Raw genomic sequence first — 13,816 nt, 5'->3', positions numbered from 1 at the left:
ACAGGCACTAGCACACACACCCTCTAGGGTGAATGACTCCCCACTCCCACCTGACCAAGTTTCCAAAGATTCTATTGTTCTTACCAGAGAATGTTAAAAATTGTTCATATGTCTATAAATGACTCAAAAATAAGAGCCTATTCTTCTTTAAGAATTTTAAAAGTTCATTTTTTGTGCCTAACAAAATGCTGGTAATAGTAGTTACAGGTTGAGTATCCCTATTTGAAATGCTTGGGAGCAGAAGTGCTTTAAGTTTTGGATTTTGGAACATTTGTAGACCCTTAATGACATATCTGGGGATGAGACCCAAGTCTAAACATAACATTTATTTTTATTTCATATACATATATCCTGAGGTAATTTTACACAATATTTTAGTGCACCTATGTTTTGACAGTGAACCATCACATGAAGTCAGGTGTGGAATTTTCCATTTGTGGCATTATATTGGTGTTCAAAAACCTTTAGATTTTGGAAAATCTGGATTTTGGATTTTTGGAACATTTTTCCTATCTGATTAAGGATGCTCAACCTGTACTAAAAAAATTTCCCTGAACTGAAATGACATTAAAATTAATTATATACTTGTTAAAGTAAAGAGAAAAATTAATGTAAGCATCAGTTATATGGTATTCACAGGGCATCATACACTAAAAATTATTTGTAACAATGGCTTGTGCTTCTTTAGAAAAAAATACAACTCAATTTAATTAATAGGAAATGTTTAATATAAAATACTGATATCATCAAAGCATTATTTGCACATGAATTTAGGAAAATTAATTTTAATTTCCAAAACATAATAAAGGACAGTGGTATCTTTGAAAAACATACAAACAGAAAGTTAAGAAATCACTAGATGTCTTGTATATGTGCTTCCCCAAAATTGGATGTACAAAACAATTGATAGTCACCTAAAAAAGTCTCTCCCCTACAACAACACACACAAATTGGGAATGGAATATGCAATTATAACCATCTTTATATGCAATCTCCAAAAGACAAATATGTTTAACAATATAAAGGTGGTGACAAGATAACAAAAGCTAAGGACATGAAGATTAACTGACAACCTCAATTCACATGATTTTGAAATATTCAGATTTTTTAGCTTCATCTTAAATTGCTTTTGTTTTATTGATTTACAATGTAAATCCAAGAGATGCTTAAAACAAGATCAAAATAATATTCTTAAAAAATTATTCTTATTTGAGAAAATACAATACGAACATGTCTCTCTCAAAATATTCCTGATAACATTAGAAGGTTCTAAAGTGTTTAATCATATATAATACCACCATCATCACATGAATTCAATAAAACTGTTACCTGAATATTTAATAAACTATTAAGCGCCATAGGTTTAAGATCCATAGGGGATCATAGAGCTCTAAAAACTACAATTTAAAAATATAAAAGCAATGAGAGCAATCTGGCTTTGCAGATGAATACTGGGTAAACTAAGCTATAAAATTATATATTTGGTTCTAAATAATAAATAGAACTTTGAGGGTATTTTTGTTAAAGATATGAGGACACCAATTTTATCTCCTATACTTACAGAAATTGTGTATATACATTCTGTGATAATGTAGAAGTGGATATTTATATAGCTATACCTCAAATAAACTAAGTTTGGATACATACATAATTTTTAAAAACTTATTTTAGACAGTTAATTTTTTTGCTTCAAATTTTACCCTGAACAAATGAACTAAATTCTCAGATCCCCACATGTGAGTAACATCAAAAGAAATGGGGAAAAAATATAAAGCAGAGCAATTGCATTTAGCGGTTGACAACAATAAGCTGCGCTATGAAAGAGTTTTTATCATCTTCCTAACGTCATGAATTTTTTTTTTACACTATACAGAAGGGATGCCGTAAATGGCATTTTCTGAAGCCTTGATACTAAATTCTTTAAAAAAAAATACACAGTATTCATACTGCATGCTTGAGCTGCAAAGAACAGAATTACAATACAAGATGACTTGTCAACAAATTTGACAAGCACTGGGGCTGGCACCAGGGAGGACCTAACTCCCGTCAACACCCAGTCATGTGGAAGTACAGATAACATAGTTTTATTATTTACAAAAACATTCCCACATTACATATGCTATTGCATAATCCAAGCATATTTAATCAGAAAAATATCAAATATTTATGAAATTTTAATTTCTATCTAGTAAGTTTTATGTATATCACCCTCATTCCCACTCCATCTATGAGAGTTCAGCAAGTCTAATAATACATCTTATATGTTTTAAATAATGTTCAATGACTTATAAAACTACTGAAAGTTATTTTCTTCTCTGTGAGCTGGCTAACACAAATGCTGGTAAGCGGCTTTCCAGTAATCTTAGAGAACATATGTGTCATGTTTGTACAGATTAACTAGCTACTGCTGCCCTTCCGTTGCTGCAAATGAAGTTTCAAAATGAGCTCTCGAATATCTTCCCGTTTGGTCTTTATTACATGACGAGGAAACCATTTCTCCAAATGAATTGGAAGTTCAAAGTTAACAATAGGATCCTAATGAGAAAAAGAAAGAGAACAATCACTTTAGCAACGTAATTTTAAATGTGTCTTAATTTCATTTTTACAGGAAATGAAAAATTGCTAACTTTTAAAAATAACATTTTATTGAGATATAATTCATTCACATGTCATACAATTCACCTGAAAACACAATTGGTTTTTGTTTATTCAGAGTTGTATAACCATCACCACAATCAAATTTAGAATATTTTCATTAAATTGCTAACTTTTGATCATTGAAATTAATATAATCTGTTCTGCTACATTGCATGTTTAAGTGAAGTATCACAAACAGAACTGCTAAACAGAGAATGATTCAGCATAACCCAGAAATCAAGCTGGTTTCCCAGCACAAAGGTGAATGCCTATAATTCTAGCTACACAGGAGGCTGAGGCATGAGGATCACAAGTTCAATGCCAGCCTGAGCAGTTCAGTGAGACCCTGTTTCAAAGTGAAAAATGAAAGAGCTGGGGATGCAGCTTAGTGGTAGAATACCCTGGGTTCAATTTTCAGCATTACAAAACAAAAACCACCAAAAAACTGAGAAAGTCTTAGTGAAAAATAATCTCAGATAAAAAATAGAGAAATCAACAAAAAGACATTCTAAGAAATAACTGATTCAATTGCTTCAAGATCTACCACATTTTCCATTATGTTAAATTTAAATGGAAATTACAAACTGCAACTGCAAAGGTATTCCTGTGTTTTAATTTTTTAAAAATTGCTAAAGAAAGCTACCCTTGGATTATTTTTACAAATTTGATATTACTAGAGGCCAGATGTTAGTACTTCCATCTTGAAGAAAGAATTAATAGCACCAGGATATAAGGCTGAAAGGATGGACTGATTTGCTTCTTGTAGCAAATATCAGTGGAGATTTATTGGCTAGTATTTTATTAGAATTTATTTTTGATAGGGTTGTTACAAAGATTCATAGGTTTTCAATAGTGTACAAATATGAAAAACACATTAGATTTCTGAGTTTTTCTCCTAAGGAATCTTAAATGATACTTCATCCTGTATTTAATGTATGTTCTACTGACTGAAGCTATATGAAATAAAATTATGTAACAATCAGAATGTATTATGTAAAGGCATAGGAGTTCCCTAAACAAAGTCAAATCCATTTAGAAAGAGTATTATAGAACCAGAACCAGAACTGTTACCCTGAGGTTCCTGGGTGGAATTAAAAAGAGGGGTGTTTTGGTTTAAATATTAGGTGTTCCCCAAAAGCTCATGTGTGAGACAATGCAAGGTTAAGAGGAGAAATGATAGGGTTATGAGAGCCTTAACCCAATCAGTGAATTAATCTGACAGGATTAACTTTGTGGTAACTGAAGGCAGGTAGGGTATGGTTGGAGGACTGGGTTATTAGGGGCTTGCCTTTGGGATATATATTTTGTATCTGGCAAATGGAGTCTTTCTCTTCTTCCTCATCATCATATGAGCCACTGGCTTCTGCCATGATATTCTGCCTCACCTTGAGCCCCAAGGAATGGAGCTGACTATCTATGAACTGAGACCTCTGAAACTGTGAGCCCTCAAATAAACTTTTACTCGTCTAAAATTGTTCTTGTCAGGTCTTTTAGTCAAAGTAGTGAAAAAATTGACTAAAATAGGGGGAAATAACCAATATAATAGATATTTAATGTTCTCCATAATGTGTAACATCTTTTACACTATATTATCATTCCTCTCCAATATTTAAAACATCAAAAAGTTCTAACTGTATACTATAACCATTATGCTTTGAAAGCACCTTTAAGCATTCTCTAAGCAACTCCTGGTCAATAATGCCTTGTTCCTTTACCCATCTTCGTAAATGATACTGCAAATGGCTGAACCAATGAGCTGATAGTTCAAAACGCAAAGAGTGATTCCTTGCCACTTATAAGTCTTTCCTACTGTTACCATTCTACAGAGTCTCTGTGAGTTAGAAAATAAGTCATGTTTGTCATTGTATTTCTACAGCTATGAATAAATGGGTCTTTTATTTGGGGGAAATTCTCTTTAAATATCATACCAGTGCTCTTCTCTCATTCTCTCCAATTACATGTAAAATAGAAATTTCAACTGTTTTCACACTTGTCTCTTATGTTGTTTTCTTTTTTTTTTCCAATTTTACCAGTTTGTCTTTATTATTATTTTTTTATTTTCACAGACTGCATTTTGGTTCATTGTACACAAATGGGGTACAACTGTTTGTTTCTATGGTTGTACATGATGTAGATTCACACCGTTTGTTTAATCATACATGTACATAGGGTAATGATGTCTGTCTCATTCCACCATCTTTCATACCCCTGCCCTCTCCCCCCATCTCATTTCCCTCTACATAATCCAAAGTTCCTCCATTATTCTCATACCCCCAACTCCCACCCCCATTATGTATCATCATCCACTTATCAGGGAAAACATTTAGTCTTTGGTTTTCCTTACATTCTTTTTTCTCCCTGAGCAATCACTGGATACTTTCTATATTTCTTTCTTTAAATACACTAATCCTATCTTCTGCATTATCCAGTCTGCTATTAAACCCACTAAATAAATTCTTAATTTCAAATATACCATTACACATTTTCAGCTCTAGAATGTCCATTTGATTTTTTTTATTTCATTTTTTCATCTACTTTGTTCATATTTGGCTTATTTTTTCTAACATAACAATCAAATCACTTTAAAGTTCTTATCTGCTATCTCTAGTATCTGGGTCATTTGTGGTTCTATTTCTTTTCTTTCTTGTTTTTTCTTTTTTCTTGACTACTTGTAACATTTTTCTGTCCTTAGCTTGCCCATAAATTTGTGGTTATATGCTAATAACTGTGAATAAAAAATTTCTTTTATCTTCACATACCTTGAAGAAGCTTTCCACATACTGCAGTAAATACACTCCGCAATCACTGCTATTATCCTGTTTAGGAACTTTAGGGCATAGATCAACCATGCTTGTTTTGCTGAATTCACGATGAGTTTTTCGCTTAACTTCCCATTCTACCTCTAAATACCTGAAATGATCAATAAGCAAAGGGATTTCAGTAGGAATTGATCAACAGGCAATATTTTCATGAAGAAAAGCATTTGCTGCCAGATGTGTTGTATCAAATACATTTTCAAAGACTGAACTTTAACAATAAAAACCATATTTTTAATAACATGATTTTCAGACTAAAAGCTAGTTTTTATTCAACAATTCAACTTTACAACTCAAATACAAAGTTGTATTTATATTATAAGGTAAAGTAATAAATGACTAATTTCATTCCAAGTGTTTTACAGGTCCTAGAGTGAATTACAAAAATCACACACACACACACACACACACACACACACACATACATACATACACACAGAGGGTACATACACATACTGATGTTCATTTGTGAATTCTCCCCCTGCCCTCAGGTAATACACTTTGATAATCACTAATATTAGCAATGCTCTTTATAAATTGACAAAATTTGTTCAATTATGAATACAAATTCTGAGTTTACTCAATGTAGTCCTTGAGAAACATTAACACAAAATACAAGATTTTACTGATTAGATTTGCAGGCTTCATTTAAATGCATATTAAAATATAATTCCTCATAAAAGTAGTTTCAGTAACTTTTAAGGTAGATTCAAAATCACCAAGGCATTTTAGGGAATATATTGAATGGTATTATTGTTATTACTTACTCTCGTAAATTCTGAACCGTGTTTTGTATAGAAGCAGCTTTCAAAGAGTCTAGGATGAGAATACACGGTCTATGAAAAGCAAAGGAAGAATCAAGATGGAAATACTTGTATAAGAAGTATACCTAAATACATGGAAAAAACTATTATTATTATCACTGTGATTATAGCACATACTTACCTTTTACACATTTTCTTTGGTACTGACATATTCATTTCGGTACTCTGAAATAACATGAATTTTTATGACTTTGCAATTAAAGTCAGTTTGAATACAATAATATTCAGTTACTCCTCAAAATATGTCAAACAACTTGGAAATTAAAATTTCATATATAAGTTCTTTTCATCATCTGAAGTGAACTAACTTCATTTTCCAAAAATTCACTGATTTATTTTCCTATACTGAAAAGAGCAATAGTGTTGGAGTTTTAATTTGGTCTAAAAAACAATCTGGAACTTGACTTCTATTTACTTTTCATCATAAAGAGGAAAATTTGCCTTTACATACATTCTTGAACCCAACTTATGTCAGTAGAGATACATTTTTTTCCCTTTGAAGCAAAAGAAGCAGAGTATTCATCTCTGTTAAGGGAGAAGAAATGGGGAATTATGTTTTTTGTTGATGTCTGTTTTTGGTTATAAATCTGAGAAACAAGAGGTCAAATTTAAATAGACTTCTTTAATGAGGACCCTCTAGGTACCTTTATTTTTCTAATTATGAAAATTATGATGAATCTCTAAGAGAGATAGCTAAAGCAAGCTAAACAGATATAAAAAGAATGACAACTTCTCTTGTTCTCTTTCCCCAAAATCATCAAAGAATCTTTAAGCAGCACAATTTAACTATAAGCCAATTCCTGTCCATTGAGTTCTCCTTCCTTCACTTCTGTACAGAACACTTACTTGGGAATCCTCGGCACTCAAGGAGAGTGATGAAGTAGCATGTAGATCATTTTCTAATAAGAGATAATGAGGCAATTTTGAGTCTTCACTGTATGTCTAATACAGATAATTTAGATAAGCTTAAACTGTAATTATATGCAAAGTAATAAATTAAAGGAAAAATACCTGGGATCTGTTTTTTTCATGGTTAATGTTATGAGCAATATTCAGTCAATGGAAAACCTGATGATGCTTTTAGGCAATACATAAACCCCAGGGCCAAAACCTGAAATACCAGTTAGTTGGGCCAATTTCCTATAAAGACAATCTTTAAAAACAGCTCATTAATCAAAATGTTTCCTGTTTTAATGTGAAGGGTAGTTAATTGCCAAGAAACAGTTCTTTTATTTCCAAAGAGTTTTGCATAAATATACTTTTGAAGCTCAGAAGGATTAAAGAAAATTGAAAATAATCAGTTGTTTTATCAGTTTTTCTCCCTCCTCACCCAAATTTTGAACAGTATTAAAGGGAGAATGGCCATTATCAGTTCTGCTTATTAGTTAGGCTATTGTTATAAATTATATAATTTTGATTTTTTCTCAAAGAAAGTAGGCTTATTTACTTAATGAAGATTGTAGGTTTTAAGAAGGAAAATCATGGAAGACTTATAAGAGATCCTTTGAATTACTAGTTTATAACAAAAGCACTAAATTATATTAATAAGAAGTGAGAGATTTCAAGCTATGCCTAAAGATTCATGTCATGAATTCTTGGTTAGGTTAGAAAAGTTACTCTTTAAAAATGCTACAGTAAAACCTGGCATCAACAATAAACTTAGAAATTATAACAGGATGTAAATTTTAAAATTTCTTACTCTTCCTTCTAGTAAGTTTAATAATAAATACCTAGACTACTTTTAACTTCATATTATTCCCTGTAACCATTTTACTATTGTCATCATTAAAAATACCATCTACATTAATGATGTCACCTATTGTTTTGTTGTCAAGTTGAGATTGATGAGTCTGGGATTGCTGGGGTACAGTTTGTGGAAAATCTTCATACACAGCTTCTTCTAACCATGGAAAACAAATGACTGCGAGATACCAGTGAGACCTGTTGAAAAAGAACTATAATCTTAATAACATAAAAAATCTAAACAGTGTAGAAGAATATGTTCTCGAACAACATTCTGAGAAAGTGGGTATGACAAACTCCATACTGATTTTGAAGCCATTCATTTTAATATCTGATATGATGTAGAACACACATTCCAAAACTGACTAAATAGCCAAAGAAATCAAAGCCACAAGTAAAACTACTTAGGGTAAAAATCTGAATAATTTACCTTTGCTTTTATATAGTCAAATGCTTTCTTTTGAGGATCTGCTTTAATGAACACTCAGATTCACCTGTTCTGTATCAGTACTTGAAGAGTGTGTTGTCTTAAAAACTTTAAGATTCACCTTATGTCTTTTGATTTTTATTCAGATCTTTTCTTGAATCAAAAAAAGTAATGCCTCGATCATTACAGTCTTGCAAGTCATTTGTCATTTATTTTTCTCTCACATATTTATAACATAAACATTATCAAACCAAAATCCAAAGTAAGTAATTCATTGTTTTGGCTATATTCACAGAAAAAATTTAAAAATAATACCTGGGATTTATGTACTCATAGTTTTTGCTGCTTATTAGTCTAAAAACACCACAGATATTTTTTTCTGAACAATCTCTAATTTGCTTCTAAATAATTGGAAATACTCACGACTCATTCACAGGTACAAAGATGTAATCTTTATTAAAAATATTTATGTGACGAGTCCATGTTCTTACTCTTTTATGTCTTCTTTGTGCCATTCTGGAAATGGAAGATGGATAATTTGATTTGTAAAAAAAAAATTAAAATTTAAGATGAAGACTTTAAGAGTCATTTTTACATGCTGAAAATGCCAAGTTTATTTAAGCATCTTCATCCAAATGTATAATTTAACATACTAGAAATAAACTCCCTTGTATTAACTCCTAGTTGTTGTTAAATTTGATCACTTAATAGTGAAATGGACTGAATAAAGACTAAAATTTATTAAATGCTTTGTAGGTTCCAAAGTGGCTTAGCAACTGACTTTAAGTATATCTAAATCTATTTATTCTGCTTTGCTCCATCTGGGTATAAGGCAAATTATCATATAACCTTAAAAAATTGTCCGAATGTTTTATCTGGGATGAAGGAGGTATCAGAACTTAATGGAGGAGGAGATATGGAGCCCTTTTTTAAGATTTTAAAACACAAAACATTTCTCCCTTTAGTTCAGAAACAACAGAACAAGTCTAAGTGTACCCACCATTCATCTTTTATTGCTTCAACAAATATTTAGAGGTTTCTAAGTACGAATAATGGAAATAATCTACACTGCCCTAGAATAATTTATAATCAAAGGAAGAAAAAAACGAGACAAATAAATAAAATATAAGCAGTATAAGGGTACAAAGGAATTATGATAAAACATTTAGAACAGCTACCTCCAAGTAAGTTAGTGTGCACACACAATAGTTTCTTTTTTTTCACACCTATATACCAGGGGAGTTATAGAAAACCAAGTTTGGATGTCACAAAAAGGTTATAGGATTAAAATGGCATTTAACATGGGCATAAAGGAGGTGGCATATGACTTCTGCCTCTGCGCCTTGGAAGGAATTCTTTTTATGCAGGGAAAAAAACAAACTATTAAATGTTTATATGCTTATATAACAAGTAATACAGTAAACAGACATCTTTGCAACATACTGTTTATCTGAATAATATCTAACTAAAACACCTGGCATAAATTTTTGGAGTAAACAGAATTCAGAATGAGCTAAAAAAAGATGCAATAAGAATTAGATGTGAACTACTATACATCAAGTAATCAGGAATCACGTTTATTGAATCTTATTTTAGAATGACTCCATCATAAAATTATAAATAATTACTTTCAACCAGCACATAAACTATTATTTTTCATTTAAGAATCTTCAAAACAGGCACCTAATTTTATTTGTTTCCTTATATTGTTTTTTGGTAGGCTTCCTGATGATGCTAACCTTATTTGAGACTATATTAGACATAAAACAAGGCAAGAAAAACAGAAGAGAATATAAGGGCTACAACATGATCTTTTTTTCTCAGTTCTTAACTGTGTAGAAAATACTCAATTAAGTATCCAAGAGTTCTCTTGGTATTCAGTAATAGGCATTAATATCGTCTTACATTTTGAGTCTCTAGTATATTCCAAATGCTGAGATATTTGAGTATTTTCTACATAGTTAAGAACTGAGAAACAGAAATCAGGAATAGGATGAAAATAAGAGAGATGAAGTCCTTGACCTCACAGAGACCTTAGGTTGAGAAACAGAAAACAAATAAGTGAGCAAATAATATGATTAGAGAGATCATGTTGTGACACAAAACAGCACCAGGATAAGAAATTTTTGCCAGTAAGTAGAAAAGATCTGAACATATTTTAAAACTGAAAGAGGTAGGTTGAACTTAAGCATGGTAAATGAGAGCAGGGTAAGGAGTTTACGTGAAATGAGTTTAAGGAGATGGAAAGAAGCCAAATCTCATGGGATCTCATATACTATGGTAGTGAATGTATTTACTATTTACTCTGTAGTTTCTTAAGATTAGAAGTTTGAGCCTTTTATAGTAGATTTATTATTGGTCATTAAAGTTTGTATCCCTTGCTGCTTTGCTATTGGCTTATCTTAAATACACATACACAATCTGATTTGTGGGGATTCTTTTTGTGAGTACTAATGATTGGTTTGAGAGGTGTGTGTATACACACACATACACACACCTATCAGACCAAACATCAGTTGGGTGGGGGTGGGGGTGGGATTTGAACAGAAATATAGCCCAACTGCAAACAAATATGTATTTACTATCATGTTCCATCAGTTTAAATAGTAGCATGTCAGTAAGGATCTAATGAGGAAAATAAAAATAATCCTATCTTTTGAACAGATACAATGTAATACAGGGAACTGGATACGGAAGTAAAAGATAAAAGAAAAAGGGCAAAAAAGAGTGGGAAAGTGGGGGAGGGCAGTGAGGCAACAAAAGATCAGCATATTTGGAAACTGCTATGCCTTGGTTAGAGGACAAAGGGAAGCAGCAGTATCTCCAGACAGAAAAGAGAGATAGCAGATATGTCCAGTTAGAATCCCACAGAAAAAATAGTCTCTGACAAAATCACAGCTCAAGGCAAAGAGGGTACAGAAAAAATAGCCTGGCTTCTTTATTCCTGGTCCTCCAATTTCTAGAACCCCCATGGAACATGCAACTAGAAATGCAGTGTGCAAGAGTTAGCCTTCCTGTCATAGGAAGCAGAATAATATAAGGCTAAGAAATGGTTCTAAAGCAAAGAGACCCAGGACTTGAACAAGAGGTAATACTGCCAACTCTAAGAAATACAATAAAGAAACAGCTTCATTAGGAGTATCAAAATAGTATATTTTATCTTAAAACTTAAGCACATTAGAGGATTGACTTACGAAAGATCGGGATTATCTTCTGTTAAATTATTTTCCTTTCTGGTTAAGCATTTATAGAAAAAGCTACTAAAAATGTGACTTCGTTCAACAAGTTCATCTGATGCCTTCTCCAATATAAGATACCTGTAAAGTAGCCATCCACAAAATTATTTTTAGATTTTACCTTGTTTTCTCCAACTACCTTATATGTTCTAGAAAACACTGTTAGTTTTATCCAATTAGATTCAAAGTAATCCTGCATTTTCTCTGATTTGAGCTTTCTATTTGTTCTTTAGTTATCTCACCTTCCATCAAGGGCATTTGACACTGAAATTGCCCAATTTATTCATTGATTTAATTAACAATATTTATCAAATTCCTAACATGTACCAAGCACCACATTTAAAAGAGAGACACAAGAAAAGGGGAAATAAAAGTACCTGCCCCTAGAAAATTCACAGTTCAAAGAAACAAAGATAGAAGGAATTATTACTCAAATAATCAGATGAACAAATATAAGACTGAAATGATGACACTACTAAATGACCTAGAAAACTTTAATAACTAAGATGTGACTATTACCTGAATTCTTAGGCTATTTCTATCCTACAGCAATTCTTCAACCTAACGTTATAATTCAATCACTTAAGTGAAACCCTTCATAATTAGGAAACTGCTATTTGTAACAATTTATGCAGGCTGAGTGGCCAGAGTTTGCTAGAGTACTACAAAGGAAAAACTGTATAGAAAGGGAACTCCAGACAACTACAGACTGACCATTGGATGTGTGTGAGGAAAATACCCAAACAGGGGAAATAACTACCCAAACTGATCAGAGAAAAGGATATATTCAGCATTCACACAGACCAAGAATGATGTCCATTCCTACTAGTCAGACTGGAAAACCTAATAATTCATGAGACACTGGGTAGAGTATTCATGAGTCTTTCCTCAGTGGTGGGAAAAAATTTGTTGGTCTCATTTATCAAATCTTAAAAACAAGACACCTGAAAGCTATTTTCAAGTAATTTTTACTGTATCCCAGAACAAAGTTCAAGCATATTTACAGAAATTCAAAAATTTCCAACATTCATTTTAAAATTACCAAATGAGGAAAGAGGTTAAAAAAAAAAAACACCCTACAACTCATCATGAAGAGAAAAATTAACTGAAGCTAACACAGAAATTGATAGACATTAGAATAAGCTGAAAAGGACATTAAAATAGTTGTTAAAACTGTATTACATATGTTCAAAAAGTGACAAGTATGGTATAAAAAAGACCCAAACTGAATTTCTAGAGATTAAAACTATGTTTGTACATATAAATGATGTGAGATTTTAAGCTTCGATGGCTAGAATAAAAATAGTATTATTAATAAAATAATACAGTTGGTAAGATGACAAAAAGTTTGATGTGGCAAGGATCTGTGAAATAGTTAGGAGTTCTCTCAATCAAGTGTTAGCAATTCAAGCCTAGGGATACAGTACAAAATGAAGGCTAGAAATAAATTTTCTTTGTACGAAAGTTTTAAAAGCTTTCACATCTATCCTTTAGCTTTTGTTAGACAACTAAAAACTAAAAGTTTAGTTGAAAAACTAAAAGTGATATAATTTTTTTTAATTAAAACGACAGTTTAATTTCCATGGTGCTAAAACATATACTAGACAACTGAATAAAGCCATTTCTTTTCAGTCTCCAAAGTGCTTCACAATTATGTAAATATTTCCTGTAATATAAAATACAGTGCTCAAAGAAGTATATATCACAAACCAGCATATAAAAACAGAAGCATTAGTTCTTCTAAAGTATGTAGTATTATGAAAATAAAGAAATGAAACTGAGTTGATAAAAATTTTTGTAAGCCAAAAATTTTCCAGATCTGAAATCTTGGCAGGTTACTTTTAACTAGTGTTAAAATAATTTAGATGAAGACATTTACAATAAGTTCCATGGTAAGACCTATAAAACAAGTAAGATTACTTATTACTTTACTTACTTAAGGTAAAAATCAATGATGACATCATTAAGAAACTCTCCTTCTTCTAAACATTCTAAGTCTTCATTAGTTACTCCTAATCCCCCCTTGGTGGGTGGTGGAGGATAAACAATCAATCTTTAAAAAAAAAAAAAAAAGAAAAGAAAAGAAAAAATAACGTTAAAATATATTGGTATTAAAAATTCTACTACCTAAGA

General features: G+C 31.6%; 1 protein-coding gene across 7 annotated transcripts in view; it reads right to left on the bottom strand.

The window, feature by feature from the left end:
- Positions 1–711: 711 nt before the first annotated feature.
- Senp7 (SUMO specific peptidase 7) overlaps positions 712–13,816 on the bottom strand; it is a 123,533-nt gene continuing 110,428 nt past the window's right edge. For 6 of the 7 annotated variants that reach the window (XM_047564077.1, XM_047564076.1, XM_047564078.1 and 3 more), the window contains 9 exons: positions 13,620–13,736; positions 11,642–11,764; positions 8,871–8,963; positions 8,094–8,218; positions 7,124–7,176; positions 6,399–6,442; positions 6,221–6,289; positions 5,397–5,547; positions 712–2,535 (listed from right to left, as the gene is read on the bottom strand). In XM_047564077.1, coding sequence (XP_047420033.1) covers positions 2,398–2,535; positions 5,397–5,547; positions 6,221–6,289; positions 6,399–6,442; positions 7,124–7,176; positions 8,094–8,218; positions 8,871–8,963; positions 11,642–11,764; positions 13,620–13,736 — 913 coding nt within the window. In that variant the 3' untranslated portion in view covers positions 712–2,397. Of the gene's footprint in view, positions 2,536–5,396; positions 5,548–6,220; positions 6,290–6,398; positions 6,443–7,123; positions 7,177–7,288; positions 8,219–8,870; positions 8,964–11,641; positions 11,765–13,619; positions 13,737–13,816 lie in introns of those variants that run through there. The other variant, XR_007110191.1, reaches the window with a different exon arrangement.

Source organism: Sciurus carolinensis, chromosome 9, assembly GCF_902686445.1.
Source record: "Sciurus carolinensis chromosome 9, mSciCar1.2, whole genome shotgun sequence".
Taxonomy (NCBI): Eukaryota; Metazoa; Chordata; class Mammalia; order Rodentia; family Sciuridae; genus Sciurus; species Sciurus carolinensis.
This window is presented reverse-complemented; position numbering and strand designations above follow the sequence as displayed.